The 13,833-nt window shown below is 52.1% G+C and overlaps 1 protein-coding gene across 9 annotated transcripts in view; it reads right to left on the bottom strand.

The window, feature by feature from the left end:
• The window catches only part of SETDB2 (SET domain bifurcated histone lysine methyltransferase 2), a 197,698-nt gene that overhangs the window by 39,398 nt on the left and 144,467 nt on the right, over positions 1-13,833 (bottom strand). For all 9 annotated transcript variants that reach the window (XM_075337278.1, XM_075337279.1, XM_075337277.1 and 6 more), the window contains 2 exons: positions 6,348-6,561; positions 4,343-4,451 (listed from right to left, as the gene is read on the bottom strand). In XM_075337278.1, the coding sequence (XP_075193393.1) occupies positions 4,343-4,451; positions 6,348-6,561 (323 nt within the window). The remainder of the gene's footprint in view (positions 1-4,342; positions 4,452-6,347; positions 6,562-13,833) is intronic.

Raw genomic sequence — 13,833 nt, 5'->3', positions numbered from 1 at the left:
GGACAAAGAGTGCATCCGAGCGGCGCAGGGGCGCCGTCCGAGAAATGTAGAGTCTGAGTGCTCTCACCAGATCTAACAAGTGCAAATCCTTTTCACATTGGTGAACTGGATGAGGACAAAAAGAAGGTAAGGAGATATCCTGATTGAGATGAAAGGGGGATACCACCTTAGGGAGAAATTCCGGAACCGGACGCAGAACCACCTTGTCCTGGTGAAACACCAGGAAAGAGGCTTTGCATGACAACGCCGCTAGCTCAGACACTCTCCGAAGAGAAGTGACTGCTACTAGGAAAACCACTTTCTGCGAAAGGCGTGAGAGAGAAATATCCCTCATTGGCTCGAATGGTGGTTTCTGAAGAACCATCAGCACCCTGTTCAGATCCCAGGGTTCTAACGGCCGCTTGTAAGGAGGAACGATGTGACAAACCCCCTGCAGGAACGTGCGTACCTGTGGAAGTCTGGCTAGGCGCTTCTGGAAAAAGACAGAGAGCGCTGAGACTTGTCCCTTAAGGGAGCCGAGCGACAAACCCTTTTCCTGTCCAGATTGAAGGAAGGACAGAAAAGTGGGCAAGGCAAAAGGCCAGGGAGAAAAACCCTGAGCAGAGCACCACGACAGGAATATTTTCCACGTCCTGTGGTAGATCTTGGCGGACGTTGGTTTCCTAGCCTGTCTCATAGTGGCAATGACCTCTTGAGAGAATCCTGAAGACGCTAGGATCCAGGACTGAATGGTCACACAGTCAGGTTGAGGGCCGCAGAATTCAGATGGAAAAACGGCCCTTGAGATAGCAAGTCTGGTCGGTCTGGTAGTGCCCACGGTTGGCCGACCGTGAGATGCCACAGATCCGGGTACCACGACCTCCTCGGCCAGTCTGGAGCGACGAGGATGACGCGGCGGCAGTCGGCCCTGATCTTGCGTAACACTCTGGGCAACAGTGCCAGCGGAGGAAACACATAAGGGAGCTGAAACTGCGACCAATCCTGAACTAAGGCGTCTGCCGCCATAGCTCTGGGGTCTTGAGACCGTGCCATGAACGTCGGTACCTTGTTGTTGTGCCGGGACGCCATGAGTTCGACGTCCGGCACCCCCCAGCGGCAACAGATCTCCTGAAACACGTCCGGGTGAAGGGACCATTCCCCTGCGTCCATGCCCTGGCGACTGAGATAATCTGCTTCCCAGTTTTCTACGCCTGGGATGTGTCAGTGGCATCTTTGAGTGAAGCCCCATCTTCCACTGCAAGTATGGATCTAGCCGCCAGTCTGGAGATTGGAGGATCCACCTTGGGACACTGAGTCCAACCTTTGACCACGTCAGGGGGAAAGGGATAACGTGTATCCTTAAGGCGCTTAGAAAAACGCTTATCTGGACAAGCATGGTGATTCTGGACTGCCTCTCTGAAATCAGAGTGGTCCAGAAACATACTCGGTGTACGCTTGGGAAACCTGAAACGGAATTTCTCCTGCTGAGAAGCTGACTCCTCCACCGGAGGAGCTGAGGGAGAAATATCCAGCATTTGATTGATGGACGCAATAAGATCGTTCACTATGGCGTCCCCGTCAGGAGTATCAAGATTGAGAGCGGCCTCAGGATCAGAATCCTGATCAACTGTCTCCGCTTCATCAACCAGAGATTCCCCCCGCTGAGACCCTGAACAATATGATGATGTCGAGGGAAATTCCAAGCGAGCTCGCTTAGTCGGTCTGGGGCTGGGGTCTGTGTCAGAGCCCTCAGCCTGGGATCTATGAGACACCCCGGGAGGACATTGTTGGTCCAACTGAGGGGGGCCAGGGAACAATGATTCAACAGAGTCCCTGTGCTGAGATACCGGTCTGGACTGCAAGGCTTCTAGTATCTTAGCCATAGTCTCAGAGAGTTTATCCGTAAAGACTGCAAACTCCGTCCCCGTCACCTGGACAGTGTCAGCAGGTGGCTCCCCCTGGGCCCCTCTTAGCAGAGGCTCTGGCTGAGTAAGTGCCGCAGGGGCCGAACAGTGCACACAATGAGGGTCAGTGGAACCTGCCGGTAGCGGGGTCGTACATGCGGCGCAGGCAGCATAATAAGCCTGTGTTTTGGCACCACTGCCTTTTGTGGGCGCCATGCTATTGTCTTCCCTGAGCAACACAATAGGGTATATAGCCAGAAATCAACTGTGCACCATACAGTGTAAAGTATATACCATAAACATATAATGTATAATTACACTACTGCACAATGGGGCTAGCACCACAGGTGCTGCTTACCACCCGCTTAAAGCGGTTGTGAGGCCACCAGAGTCCCTGCCTGGGTCTCCCAGAATTTGTCCCCCTCTGCAGCGTCCGAGGAGCTGACAGGAATGGCTGCCGGCGTCCTGAGGAGAGGAGGGAGCCGTGGGCGTGACCCAGAAAGTGCGGGAACTGGTGCCCCACTGTGCACATTGAGAGGGGTGGAGTATGCAAAGCATGCTCCAGCCCTCAGTGCTGCTCGTTCTGTGCAGCGTTCCGCCCTTCCCCTGCCTGTCAGGGCCGGGGGTGGGAGGAAAAAAGACTAGGCTGCAAAAGCCGGGGACTCGAGTAATAAGCGCGGCCGCCGTATAAGCGCGGCCGGCGCGGAAGTCCCCGGCGCACTACAAGTCCCAGCCGCGCCGCAGTGTTTCCATGCCAGCGGCGGTCAGCGCGGTAGTCCCTATACATAAACACACTCAGCGACGCTGAGTGTGTAATGGCACATTTAACCCGGTCAGCGCCGCGGTCCCCGGTGCACTAGCACACCCAGCAATGCTGGAGTGTCGCTGTGCGCGGTCCCCACAGGGACACAGAGTACCTCCACGTAGCAGGGCCATGTCCCTGAACGATACCCGGCTCCTATCCAGCAGGCTCCACAGGAGTTGTGGATGAAGCACGGTCTCAGTGCCTGGAGACCGATAGGATCCCACTTCACCCAGAGCCCTAAGGGGGATGGGGAAGGAAAACAGCATGTGGGCTCCAGCCTCCGTACCCGCAATGGATACCTCAACCTTAACAACACCGCCGACAAGAGTGGGGTGAGAAGGGAGCATGCTGGGGGCCCTATATGGGCCCACTTTTCTTCCATCCGACATAGTCAGCAGCTGCTGCTGACCAATCTGTGGAGCTGTGCGTGCATGTCTGCCTCCTTCGCACAAAGCATAAAAACTGAGGAGCCCGTGGGAGCACGGGGGGTGTATAGGCAGAAGGGGAGGGGCTTTACACTTTTAGTGTAATACTTTGTGCGGCCTCCGGAGGCATAGCCTATACACCCAATTGTCTGGGTCTCCCAATGGAGCGACAAAGAAATTCTCTTTTTTTTGCTTGAAGTTTTATTTTCCCATTTTCCTCCTCTAAAACCAGGGTGCGTCTTATAGTCCGGTGCGTCTTATAGTCCGAAAAATACGGTAAGATGTTCTTGTGTATCGTTTTTTGATGGAGCAGTCATTTTTGGCTTGCCAGATTGCACTTCGGACACCGCTTTGATAATACATTTTTTTTCCATCTATATCTGTAGTGTGAGGAATCCTACCATAACTGTATGATCCATTTTAAAGTTCTATTAATATAGGTACAGTCACCAGAACTGATGATTAGGTAAATTTCTTAGACCGGATGAAACTGGTCTACTTACATTAGCAATTCACATCAAAAAGCTGTATAATCCTTTATGAACTCTTCACCAACAGATCCCTATAGACAGGTCCTCCAAGAACCTTAACACTGAGATTATATAGCCATTTTGAAATGGATCTTCAAAGTAAGTACACTAGTCACAACATGTCTCAGACTGCTTTCACACATCAGTTTTTTTGGCATCAGGCACGATCCGGCGAAAAAATGGATCCGTTGCATCAGTTTTTTCCATCAGTTCCTTCAGTTTTTTTACGGATCCGTTGTGTTACTGAGTATGCTCAGTTCAAAAAAACGGATCCGGCGGAAGTATGCGTTTTTTTGCCACATTACGCCGGATCCGGCGCCCATAGGCTTCTATTATGAAACACTGTACGGCGCCGGATCTGGGGCGATACGGTTTTTCGCCGGAGACAAAAAAAACGTTCAACTCAGCGTTCCATCCGGCTCCCGGACAAACAAATTTTGCCATGGAATGCAAGGCCATCCGGCACAATCCGGCGCTAATAGACGTCTATAGGGGAAAAAACGGATCCGGCGGCTATAGACGCCGGATCCGTTTTTTCAGGATTGTGCCTGATGGCAAAAAACTGATGTGTGAAAGCAGTCTTAGAGATCCATCAAATAATGTATGCAGTTTGCATAGTGAAATCTGGTGGCAGATCGCCTTTAAAAACAGGCCCAACAGGTTCAATACTACACATTGTTGACATAGCTGGTTAAATACCTCCTTCATGAGCTGCCTTCTGCGTTTTTGAAGAATGGAAGTTTTGGTATTTGGTCTTTTCATAATCGTGCAATTTACTTTCTCTTCGTTGACTTGGCGAAATAAATTTCTGCAGAAGAAATTGTGATCTTTCAAATAAAATTATGACATTAGTATAAAATCTTTCTAAAAACGTGGGTCCTAACAATATGTTTGGTCCTAAAGCTCATTGGGCAGATACATTAGAGGATCCGTCAGTCTGTTTCAATAAATAGTTCTATTTGCCATAAAATTACAACACTGGACCATTGTTTTTTAACTTTACATTGTGGCATTCCTCTTTTGCTCCTCCTGGAAATGTTGACAAGATGTTAACCCCACTCTTATCAATAAAGCATTACACTATTAGTTGCCAATTTATTCCTGCATTTCCGTACAAATACCAGTGCAACAGGACAAAGCAGAAAGTGATTTAGAGTACTGATCAAGTTTGGACACACCTGGTTAGAATATGCACATTGTAGATTCAGGCTGAAGGCAGCAAAACCACAAAGGTCCACATATGGAAACAAGGGGTAAAGAAACACGTCTCAGACAAACCAGATTATGTGTTATACCTTAGATTCCTTAACGTACCCGTTTTACTCTGATGACAGCTTTACCTTTGCCATTACCTCCAGCAGCTTCGCTATGTGTGACACCGCAGGAATGCTGAACATCTCCTTACCTGCGTCCAGTGGTAATGCGGAAGGAAGGAGGAACTGGGCGGGATGTTACATCCCGCTCATCTCCGCCCCTCCGCTTCTATTGGCCGGCCGCTTAGTGACGCCGCAGTGACGTAGCTATGATGCCGAACGCACCTCCCCCTTGAAGGAGGGATTGTTCGGCGGTGACAGCGACGTCACTGACAAGGTATGTGCGTGTGACGCTGCCGTAGCGATAATGTTCGCTACGGCAGCGAGCACCAAATGTCGCACGAACGATGGAGGCGGGTGCTATCACGCTCGACATCGCTAGCAATCGCTAGTGATGTCGCAGCGTGTAAAGCACCCTTTAGTCTGCAATATGCACAATCTAATAATAAGAAAAACCATTGCATAAATAGGTGTTCCTAAACTTTTAATCCAAAAACGGAAGGAAAAATCCAGCACGGTCCTCTGAGGTGTATTAACAAATTCTTTATTTATATATTAAAAATCAGAAGACATACAGCTTTAGCGTATCAAGCGTCTCAAAAATACGCATTTCAAAAGCACGTCTTACTCATGTTTATTTTTACTCCTTGTTTCCAGGCGTGTCCCTTTGCTGCCATCAGTCTTAAGCCCGCTTTACACACTGCAATGTATCTTACAATGTGTCGGCGGGGTCACGTCGTAAGTGACGCACATCCGGCATCGTAAGGTACATTGTAGTGTGTAACAGCTACGTGCGATTGCAATTGAACGGTAAAACATTAATCACATGCACATCGTTCATTTCTCTAGAATTGAACGTCAGATTGTTCATCGTACCCGGGGTAGCACACATCGCAGTGTGTGACATCCAGGGAACGATGAACAGATCTTACCTGCGTCCTGCGGCTCCCGGCCAGCAATGCGGAAGGAAGTAAGTGGGCGGGATGTTTAGGTCCCGCTCAGCTCCGCCCCTCCACTTCTATTGGCCGGCTGCCGCGTGACGTCGCTGTGACACCGAACGTCCCTCCCTCTCCAGGAAGTGGACGTTCGCCGCCCACAGCGAGGTCGTATGGACGGGTAAGTACGTGTGACGGGGGTTAATCGTTTGTGCGGCACATTCAACAAATTGAACGTGCCACACATACGATGGGGGCGGTTACGATCGCATACGATATCGTATGCTGGATCGTAAGGTGTAAAGCAGGCTTTAGTCTGCAATGTGCACAATCTAATAATAAGAAAAAACATTGCATAAATAGGTGTTTCTAAACTTTTGACTGGTACTATATATATGGGAAAATATTTTGCTAAAGAACAGAGAAACCTCCCCGCACATTAGGTTACACAATTACCTTTTCGCTGCACTCTGGGATGTTTCGCGCACTAGTGGAGTAAGTCGAAACTTCGGAGCGAAGCTTGAAATTGAAGGAGACGCAGTGATCTCCGAGTCTGAATGAGAAACGCGTCTCTTCTTTCCAGTACAGATGGTTGTGGTCTTTTTTGCATGAGTTTGGTTTGTAGTATTCTGGCCTGTGTTTACATCACCGGTTTTCATTAATATCCGTCCTGGGAGAAAAAAAGTAAAATAAATACCAGGAGTTTAACATATTTAGAATAAAATAGTTCAAAAACGGGCAAAGGAGGTTGCTCAAATGAGACTGGGCTAGCAGCTTATATCACAATTGTAACACCGGCGTCCCTGCAGGGACGCCAACTACCTCGACCCCGCAGCCAGTCTGTGTCCTCCCCTGCACTCCCACATCCATCCACATGTGCTCCTACATCATCCTCCTCCTTTCGGGGCTGTGCATGCAGCTCATGTCTCTCGGCAGTGTGCTTAGGGCGTATGCGCACGCACACCTGTATTCCTCTTAAAAGGGCTGGCCCGCCATTTCTAGGAAATGCCTCTCAGGCAACAGCTGAGAGGAATTAAGTATTTTAGGCACCCTCCCATTAGGGAAAGTGCCTGAACAATGCTCCTAGTTAGTCTACCAGTCTGCTACCTAATTGTAAGGTCTCTTTAGCCTTGTGTTTTGTATCTGTCCTTGCCGTGCCCACCATACTTGCCTGTACCCACCTGCCTGTACCAGCCTGCACCTGTGCCTATATCCGAGTTCGTCCGCTGTCCTGGGGGTCAACTGCCACAGTCCCGGTCACTGCCCTGGGAGTGGTACCTGGCATCTGCCTCGCAGCGGGCACTTGATTATGCCCCTCCCACTATAGGGAAAGCCTCGGTGCCCCCTGTAGTCCAGTGGGTCCACTCCTGCTCGCTACCTCAATAACACCGGTGGTAAGTGTTACAACAATGAATGTATAAAACAGTTTTTATGTTAGAGAAATGGCATATCCTAGCAATCACTTTCCATAGACAGTGGTGGTTAGATCTCTGGAACCCTTACAGTTGCCAAAAGTGGACACTTCCCCCCTTTACAGTTTTCCTTTTATAATATTGCTGCCAACCACCTGGCTTTTAGAAAACTAACTGGCTGAAAACGCCACTGAGCAAGGAAAAAAAGAGAATTTTGTTTACTTACCGTAAATTCTTTTACTTATAGTTCCGTATTGGGAGACCCAGACATTGGGTGTATAGCTTCTGCCTCCGGAGGACACACAAAGTACTACACTCAAAAGTATAGCTCCTCCCTCTGAGCTTATACACCCCCTGGAGAGCCAGATCTAACCAGTTTAGTGCAAAAGCTGAAGGAGAATAGCCACCCACAAGTAAAAACAGAGCAAGAACCGGAACAACCGGAGACTCTGTCAACAACAACAGCCGGTGATAACACGCGGAACAAGAAAGTGCCAACAGGCAACAGGGAGGGTGCTGGGTCTCCCAATACGGAACTATAAGAAAAAGAATTTACGGTAAGTAAACAAAATTCTCTTTTTCTTTATCGTTCCTATGGGAGACCCAGACATTGGGACGTCTCAAAGCAGTCCATGTGTGGGAATAAACAGAACAACTGAGAAGTAGGCGGAGCCTAAATTCACAAATGGGCGACAGCCGCCTGAAGGATGCGTCTGCCCAAACTCGCATCTGCCGAAGCATGAGCATGCACTTGGTAGTGTTTTGAAAAGGTATGCAGGCTAGTCCAAGTGGCAGCCTGACAGACTTGCTGAGCCGTAGCCTGGTGCCTGAAAGCCCAAGAGGCACCGACAGCTCTGGTCGAGTGTGCCTTGATCCCCGGCGGGGGAGGCACCTGAGAACCCAGGTAGGCCTCCGAAATGGTGGACCTGATCCAACGGGCTAAGGTCGGCTTAGAAGCAGAGAGGCCCTTACGCCGACCTGTGGTTAGCACAAAAAGAGAGGTGCACCGCCTAAGAGCAGCGGTGCGAGACACATAGATCCGGAGCGCCCGCACCAGATCCAGAGTATGGAACGCTTTTTCAAAGCGATGAACAGGAGCCGGACAAAAGGAAGGTAGGGTAATGTCCTGGTTAAGGTGGAAAGGAGAAACCACCTTAGGGAGAAAGTCCGGAGTCGGACGGAGAACCACCTTGTCTTGATGAAAAACCAAAAAAGGTGACTCCGAAGAGAGCGCAGCTAAATCAGAGACTCTCCTGAGGGAAGTTATGGCCACTAGAAAGACCACTTTCTGTGAAAGACGAAACAAAGAAACCTCCCTAAGAGGTTCAAAGGGGGGTTTCTGCAAAGCCGTGAGAACCAAATTGAGGTCCCAGGGATCCAAGGGCCGCCGGTAAGGCGGAATGATGTGAGACGCACCTTGCATGAAGGTGCGGACCTGAGCCAGCTGGGCGAGACGCCGCTGGAACAGCACTGACAGAGCCGAGACTTGTCCCTTGAGAGAGTTGAGGGACAATCCTAGCTGCAGACCGGACTGTAGAAAAGACAGAAGGGTCGGCAAGGAAAAAGGCCAAGGAGAATGGCCGGAAGAGCGACACCAGGACAGGAAAATTTTCCAAGTCCTGGGATAGATCTTGGCAGAGGAAGACTTACGGGCCCGAGTCATAGTGGAGATGACTTCAGGAGGGATACCAGAAGCCGTCAAGATCCAGGACTCAAGAGCCACGCCGTCAATCTGAGAGCCGCAGAATTCTGCCGGAAAAACGGACCTTGTGAGAGAAGGTCTGGACGGTCCGGAAGATGCCACGGCACCTCTACGGACAGATGGAGCAGGTCTGGGTACCAAGCTCGCCTGGGCCAGTCCGGAGCAATGAGAATGACTCGACGGCCCTCCATTCTGATCTTGCGCAGAACTCTGGGCAAGAGAGCTAGAGGGGACAGACGAAACTGGGACCAGTCTTGAACCAGAGCGTCCGCGGCGAAGGCCTGAGGATCGTGGGAGCGAGCCACGTAAACCGGAACCTTGTTGTTGTGACGGGACGCCATTAGGTCCACATCCGGAGTGCCCCACTTGCGGCAGATTGACTGAAACACTGCCGGATGCAGGGACCACTCGCCACTGTCCACGGTTTGACGGCTGAGATAATCTGCTTCCCAGTTTTCCACGCCTGGGATGTGGACTGCGGATATGGTGGACTTGGAGTCCTCCGTCCATTGAAGGATGCGTTGTACCTCCAACATTGCCAGGCGGCTGCGAGTCCCGCCTTGGTGATTGATGTAGGCAACTGCTGTCGCGTTGTCTGACTGGACTCGGATGTGCTTGCCCGCCAACAGGTGGTGAAAGGCTAGGAGAGCTAGAAGCACAGCTCTGGTTTCCAGCACATTGATCGAGAGGGCTGACTCGGACGGAGTCCAAGTGCCCTGTGCTCGGTGGTGGAGACATACCGCTCCCCAGCCGGACAGACTGGCATCCGTGGTGAGAATCACCCAGGACGGGGTCAGGAAGGAGCGTCCCTGAGACAGAGAGAGGGGCCGAAGCCACCACTGAAGAGAGCTCCTGGTCTGTTGCGACAGAGCCACTAACCTGTGCAAGGAGGAAGGCCGCTTGTCCCAACAGCGGAGAATGTCCAGCTGCAGAGAACGCAGATGGAACTGGGCAAAGGGAACAGCCTCCATTGACGCTACCATCTGACCCAGCACCTGCATCAGGTGCCTGATGGAATAACGGCGGGGCCTCAGCAGAGCGCGGACCGCCAGTTGGAGGGACTGCTGTTTGACTAAGGGCAACTTCACAAGTGCCGGCAGAGTCTCGAACTGCATCCCTAGGTACGTGAGAGACTCTGGGTCGGAGTCAGAGTGGATTTGGGAAGATTGACAGTCCACCCGAATCGGGCTAGAGTGGCAAGAGTGAGCGAGACACTCCGCTGACAGTCTGCGCTGGATGTAGCCTTGACTAGAAGGTCGTCCAGGTAAGGAATCACTACCAACCCCTGTAGGTGCAGAACCGCAACCACTGCTGCCATGACCTTGGTGAATACTCGAGGGGCCGTGGCTAACCTGAAGGGGAGAGCCACGAATTGGAAATGTTCCTCTCCGATTGCAAAACGTAGCCAACGCTGGTGTGAAACTGCATTTGGCACATACAGATAGGCATCTCTGATGTCGATGGATGCCAGGAAATCCCCTTGGGTCATTGATGCAATGACTGACCGCAGACTCCATGCGAAAATGCCACACCTGAACATGCTTGTTGAGAAGCTTGAGATCCAGGATGGGCCGGAAGGAACCGTCCTTTTTGGGGACAAGGAAGAGATTTGAGTAGAAACCTCTGAACCGTTCCCGGGCGGGAACCAGTACAATTACTCCGTTGGCCTGCAGGGATGCCACGGCCTGAGAGAAGGTGGCGGCCTTGGAGCAGGGGGGAGTTGAGAGAAAAAATCTGTTTGGCGGGCTGGAAGAGAATTCTATCCTGTAGCCGTGGGAGATGATATCCCGCACCCACTGATCGGAGACGTGTTGAAACCACACGTCGCCAAAGTGGGAGAGCCTGCCACCGACTAAGGACGTTGCTGGCGCAGACAGATAGTCAAGAGGAGGCTGCCTTAGTGGCAGCAGCACCTGCGGTCTTCTGTGGACGCGCTTTTGTGCGCCAGCTGGATTTTTGGTCCTTGGCAGTGTTAGTGGACGAGGCCGAGGGCTTATAGGACGACCAGTTGGAGGAACGAAAGGAACGAAACCTCGACTGATTCCTACCCTGGACAGGTTTCCTGGTTTTGGTTTGTGGCATGGAAGTACTCTTCCCGCCAGTAGCTTCCTTAATAATTTCATCCAGCTGTTCTCCGAACAGCCGGGACCCAGCAAAAGGGAGCCCCGCAAGGTACTTCTTAGAAGAAGCATCTGCCTTCCACTCTCGAAGCCACAAGATCCTGCGGATAGCGAGGGAATTAGCCGAAGCCACCGCAGTGCGATGAGAAGCCTCCAGCATGGCAGACATGGCATAGGATGAAAAAGCCGAAGCTTGGGAAGTTAAGGCAACCATCTCAGGCATAGATTCCTTAGTGAGGGAATGCATCCCCTCCAGAGAAGCAGAGATGGCTTTGAGAGCCCACACTGCTGCAAAAGTCAGGGCGAACGAGGCCCCTGCCGCTTCATATACAGATTTGGCCAGAAGGTCAACCTAGCGGTCTGTGGAATCCTTGAGCGAGGTGCCATCAGCCACTGATACAACGGTCCGGGCTGAGAGTCTAGACACCGGGGGGTCTACCTTTGGTGAATGAGCCCACTCCTTGACCACCTCAGGTGGAAAGGGAAAACGGTCATCAGAACCACGCTTAGGGAAGCGTTTGTCAGGGCAGGCCCTGGGCTTGGTCACAGCGGCCTGAAAACTGGAGTGGTTAAAGAACACACTCTTTGTCCTCTTAGGCGAGGTAAACTGGTGCTTTTCTGCCAGAGAGGGTTGCTCATCTGATACTGGCGGATTGAGATCCAGTACAGAATTAATGGACGCAATCAAATCACCAACATCTGAGTCACTTTCGGACGGACCAATGGGGCACATGGAGGTAGTCTCCGAGCCCCCAGTAAAGGCATCCTCCTCATCCTGCGAGTCAGCTTCTGAAACCGAGCCGCGGGACGAAGGAGAGGGAGCCCTGCGTCTCTTTTTAGAAGGACGGGGCCTGGGACCAGAGGATGAATCCTCTGTGAGCTCCGGTCCTGAGAGAGACCTAGCAGCAGAGGCACCCTGTGAAGGGGGCTGATGCATGCTCAGCAAAGTCCTGGACAGATGTCCCATGGAGTCAGCAAAAGACTGGGAGATAGACCTGGTTAAGGATTCTACCCAAGCCAGGGGTTCAGCCACAGGAGCCGGAGCAGCCTGAGAGACCCCTGGGGGTGCGATTTCAGGCTGAGGCAACGTCAGGTTAGAGCAGGCATCACAATGTGGATAGGTGCTCGGTTCCGGCAGTAGGAGCCTACATGCAGTGCATACTGAAAACAGCTTTGGAGCCTTGCTCCTCGTGTGAGACATGCTGCTGGAGTGAGGGCTCTGCCAGAATAACCCCCAGAGAGTATATAGAGAAGGTCCACAACCAGAGGTTGTGGCTTACCAGACCGCTGGAGCGGTTTGTGTGCCCTCCAGATCCCGAAGCCCGGACTCCCAAGCACCTCAGCAGGGATGCTGCAGACCAGTGGCGATTGCAGGGAAAAACGCTGAGAAAATGGCCACCGGAGTGAAGAGAGGGGGCGTGACTCACTCTGAGAGCGGGATCTGGAGGGCCAAAGAGATTCACAGGGGAGGAGACATGTACTCAGTGAGGAGTGTCTCTCCCCTATGTAGAACGGCCGCTGGGCGGAGCCGCGCTGTCCCTCTGCATGAATGACATGCGAGGGCAGTGAAACCGAAACTAGGCCTCCGGCGAAGCCAGGGCCTAAATTAGAGCGGTGCGGCCGGCGCGCAGGCACCATCGGCGTGGTTCTCAGGCGACAGCCAGAGAACCCGCCGGAAATGTCATAACAATCACTCATCACACTCTCCCACAACAATAAAGTACAAGGGACCCCCATATATAAACGTCTCAGGTACTTAGCTTGCTGAGACGCAGGGTTCCAAGTCCCTGGGGGATGAGTGCTCCGGTCCAGCATGATCCTGAAGGGCTGCGGATGGAGACCGGTCTCATGCCAAGCATGGAGAACCGTGCTGGCTCCCACTTTAAGCCAGAGCCCCGGAGGGATGGTGAAGGAGCACGGCATCTAAGGCTCCAGCCTGGGAATCAACCTTAACAGCACCGCCGACACAGTGGGGTGAGAAGGGACATGCCGGGGGTCCAGGCTTGGACCCGCTTTTCTTCAAACTCTTTCCAAAAATGAAAAATTAGATGAGAATGCATGTGTGGATGTGACCTCCTGAACACACAGCGATAAACTGGTTAGATCTGGCTCTCCAGGGGGTGTATAAGCTCAGAGGGAGGAGCTACACTTTTGAGTGTAGTACTTTGTGTGTCCTCCGGAGGCAGAAGCTATACACCCAATGTCTGGGTCTCCCATAGGAACGATAAAGAAATAAGGAAGCAACACAAAAAGTACTCTGGCTCAGTGGTTAGCATGGCAGTCTTGCAGCGCTGGGGTCCTGGGTTCATATCCCACCAAGGACACCATCTGCAAGGAGTTTGTATGTTCTCCCCGTGTTTCTGTGGGTTTACTCCGGGCAGGGGCGGACTGGCCCACCAGGAGGTCGGGAGAACCCCCATTGGGCCCCTGCTATTGATGACCACGCCCCCTAGGCCCCGCCCCCTACCCCCCTGGGCCCCTATGGATGTGTGCGAGAGCCCCCCCCCCGGCCGGTAATTTCACTAACCATATCGGCACATTGCCGATATGATTAGTGACAATCCCATTCCCTCTGCAGTGGCAAGTAGGGAGAGCGATCTCCCTGCTCTGCCTGCTGTCACTGTCGGTGCCGCGCGGCTCTGACTCATTTGCGCAGCGACACTGCAGGAGGAAGCAGTCTCAGAGTGATGACTGCTTCCTTCCTGTGC

Source organism: Anomaloglossus baeobatrachus, chromosome 2, assembly GCF_048569485.1.
Source record: "Anomaloglossus baeobatrachus isolate aAnoBae1 chromosome 2, aAnoBae1.hap1, whole genome shotgun sequence".
Lineage (NCBI taxonomy): Eukaryota > Metazoa > Chordata > Amphibia > Anura > Aromobatidae > Anomaloglossus > Anomaloglossus baeobatrachus.
The sequence above is the reverse complement of the archived record's forward strand: the minus strand, read 5'-3'. Positions and strand labels throughout refer to the sequence as shown.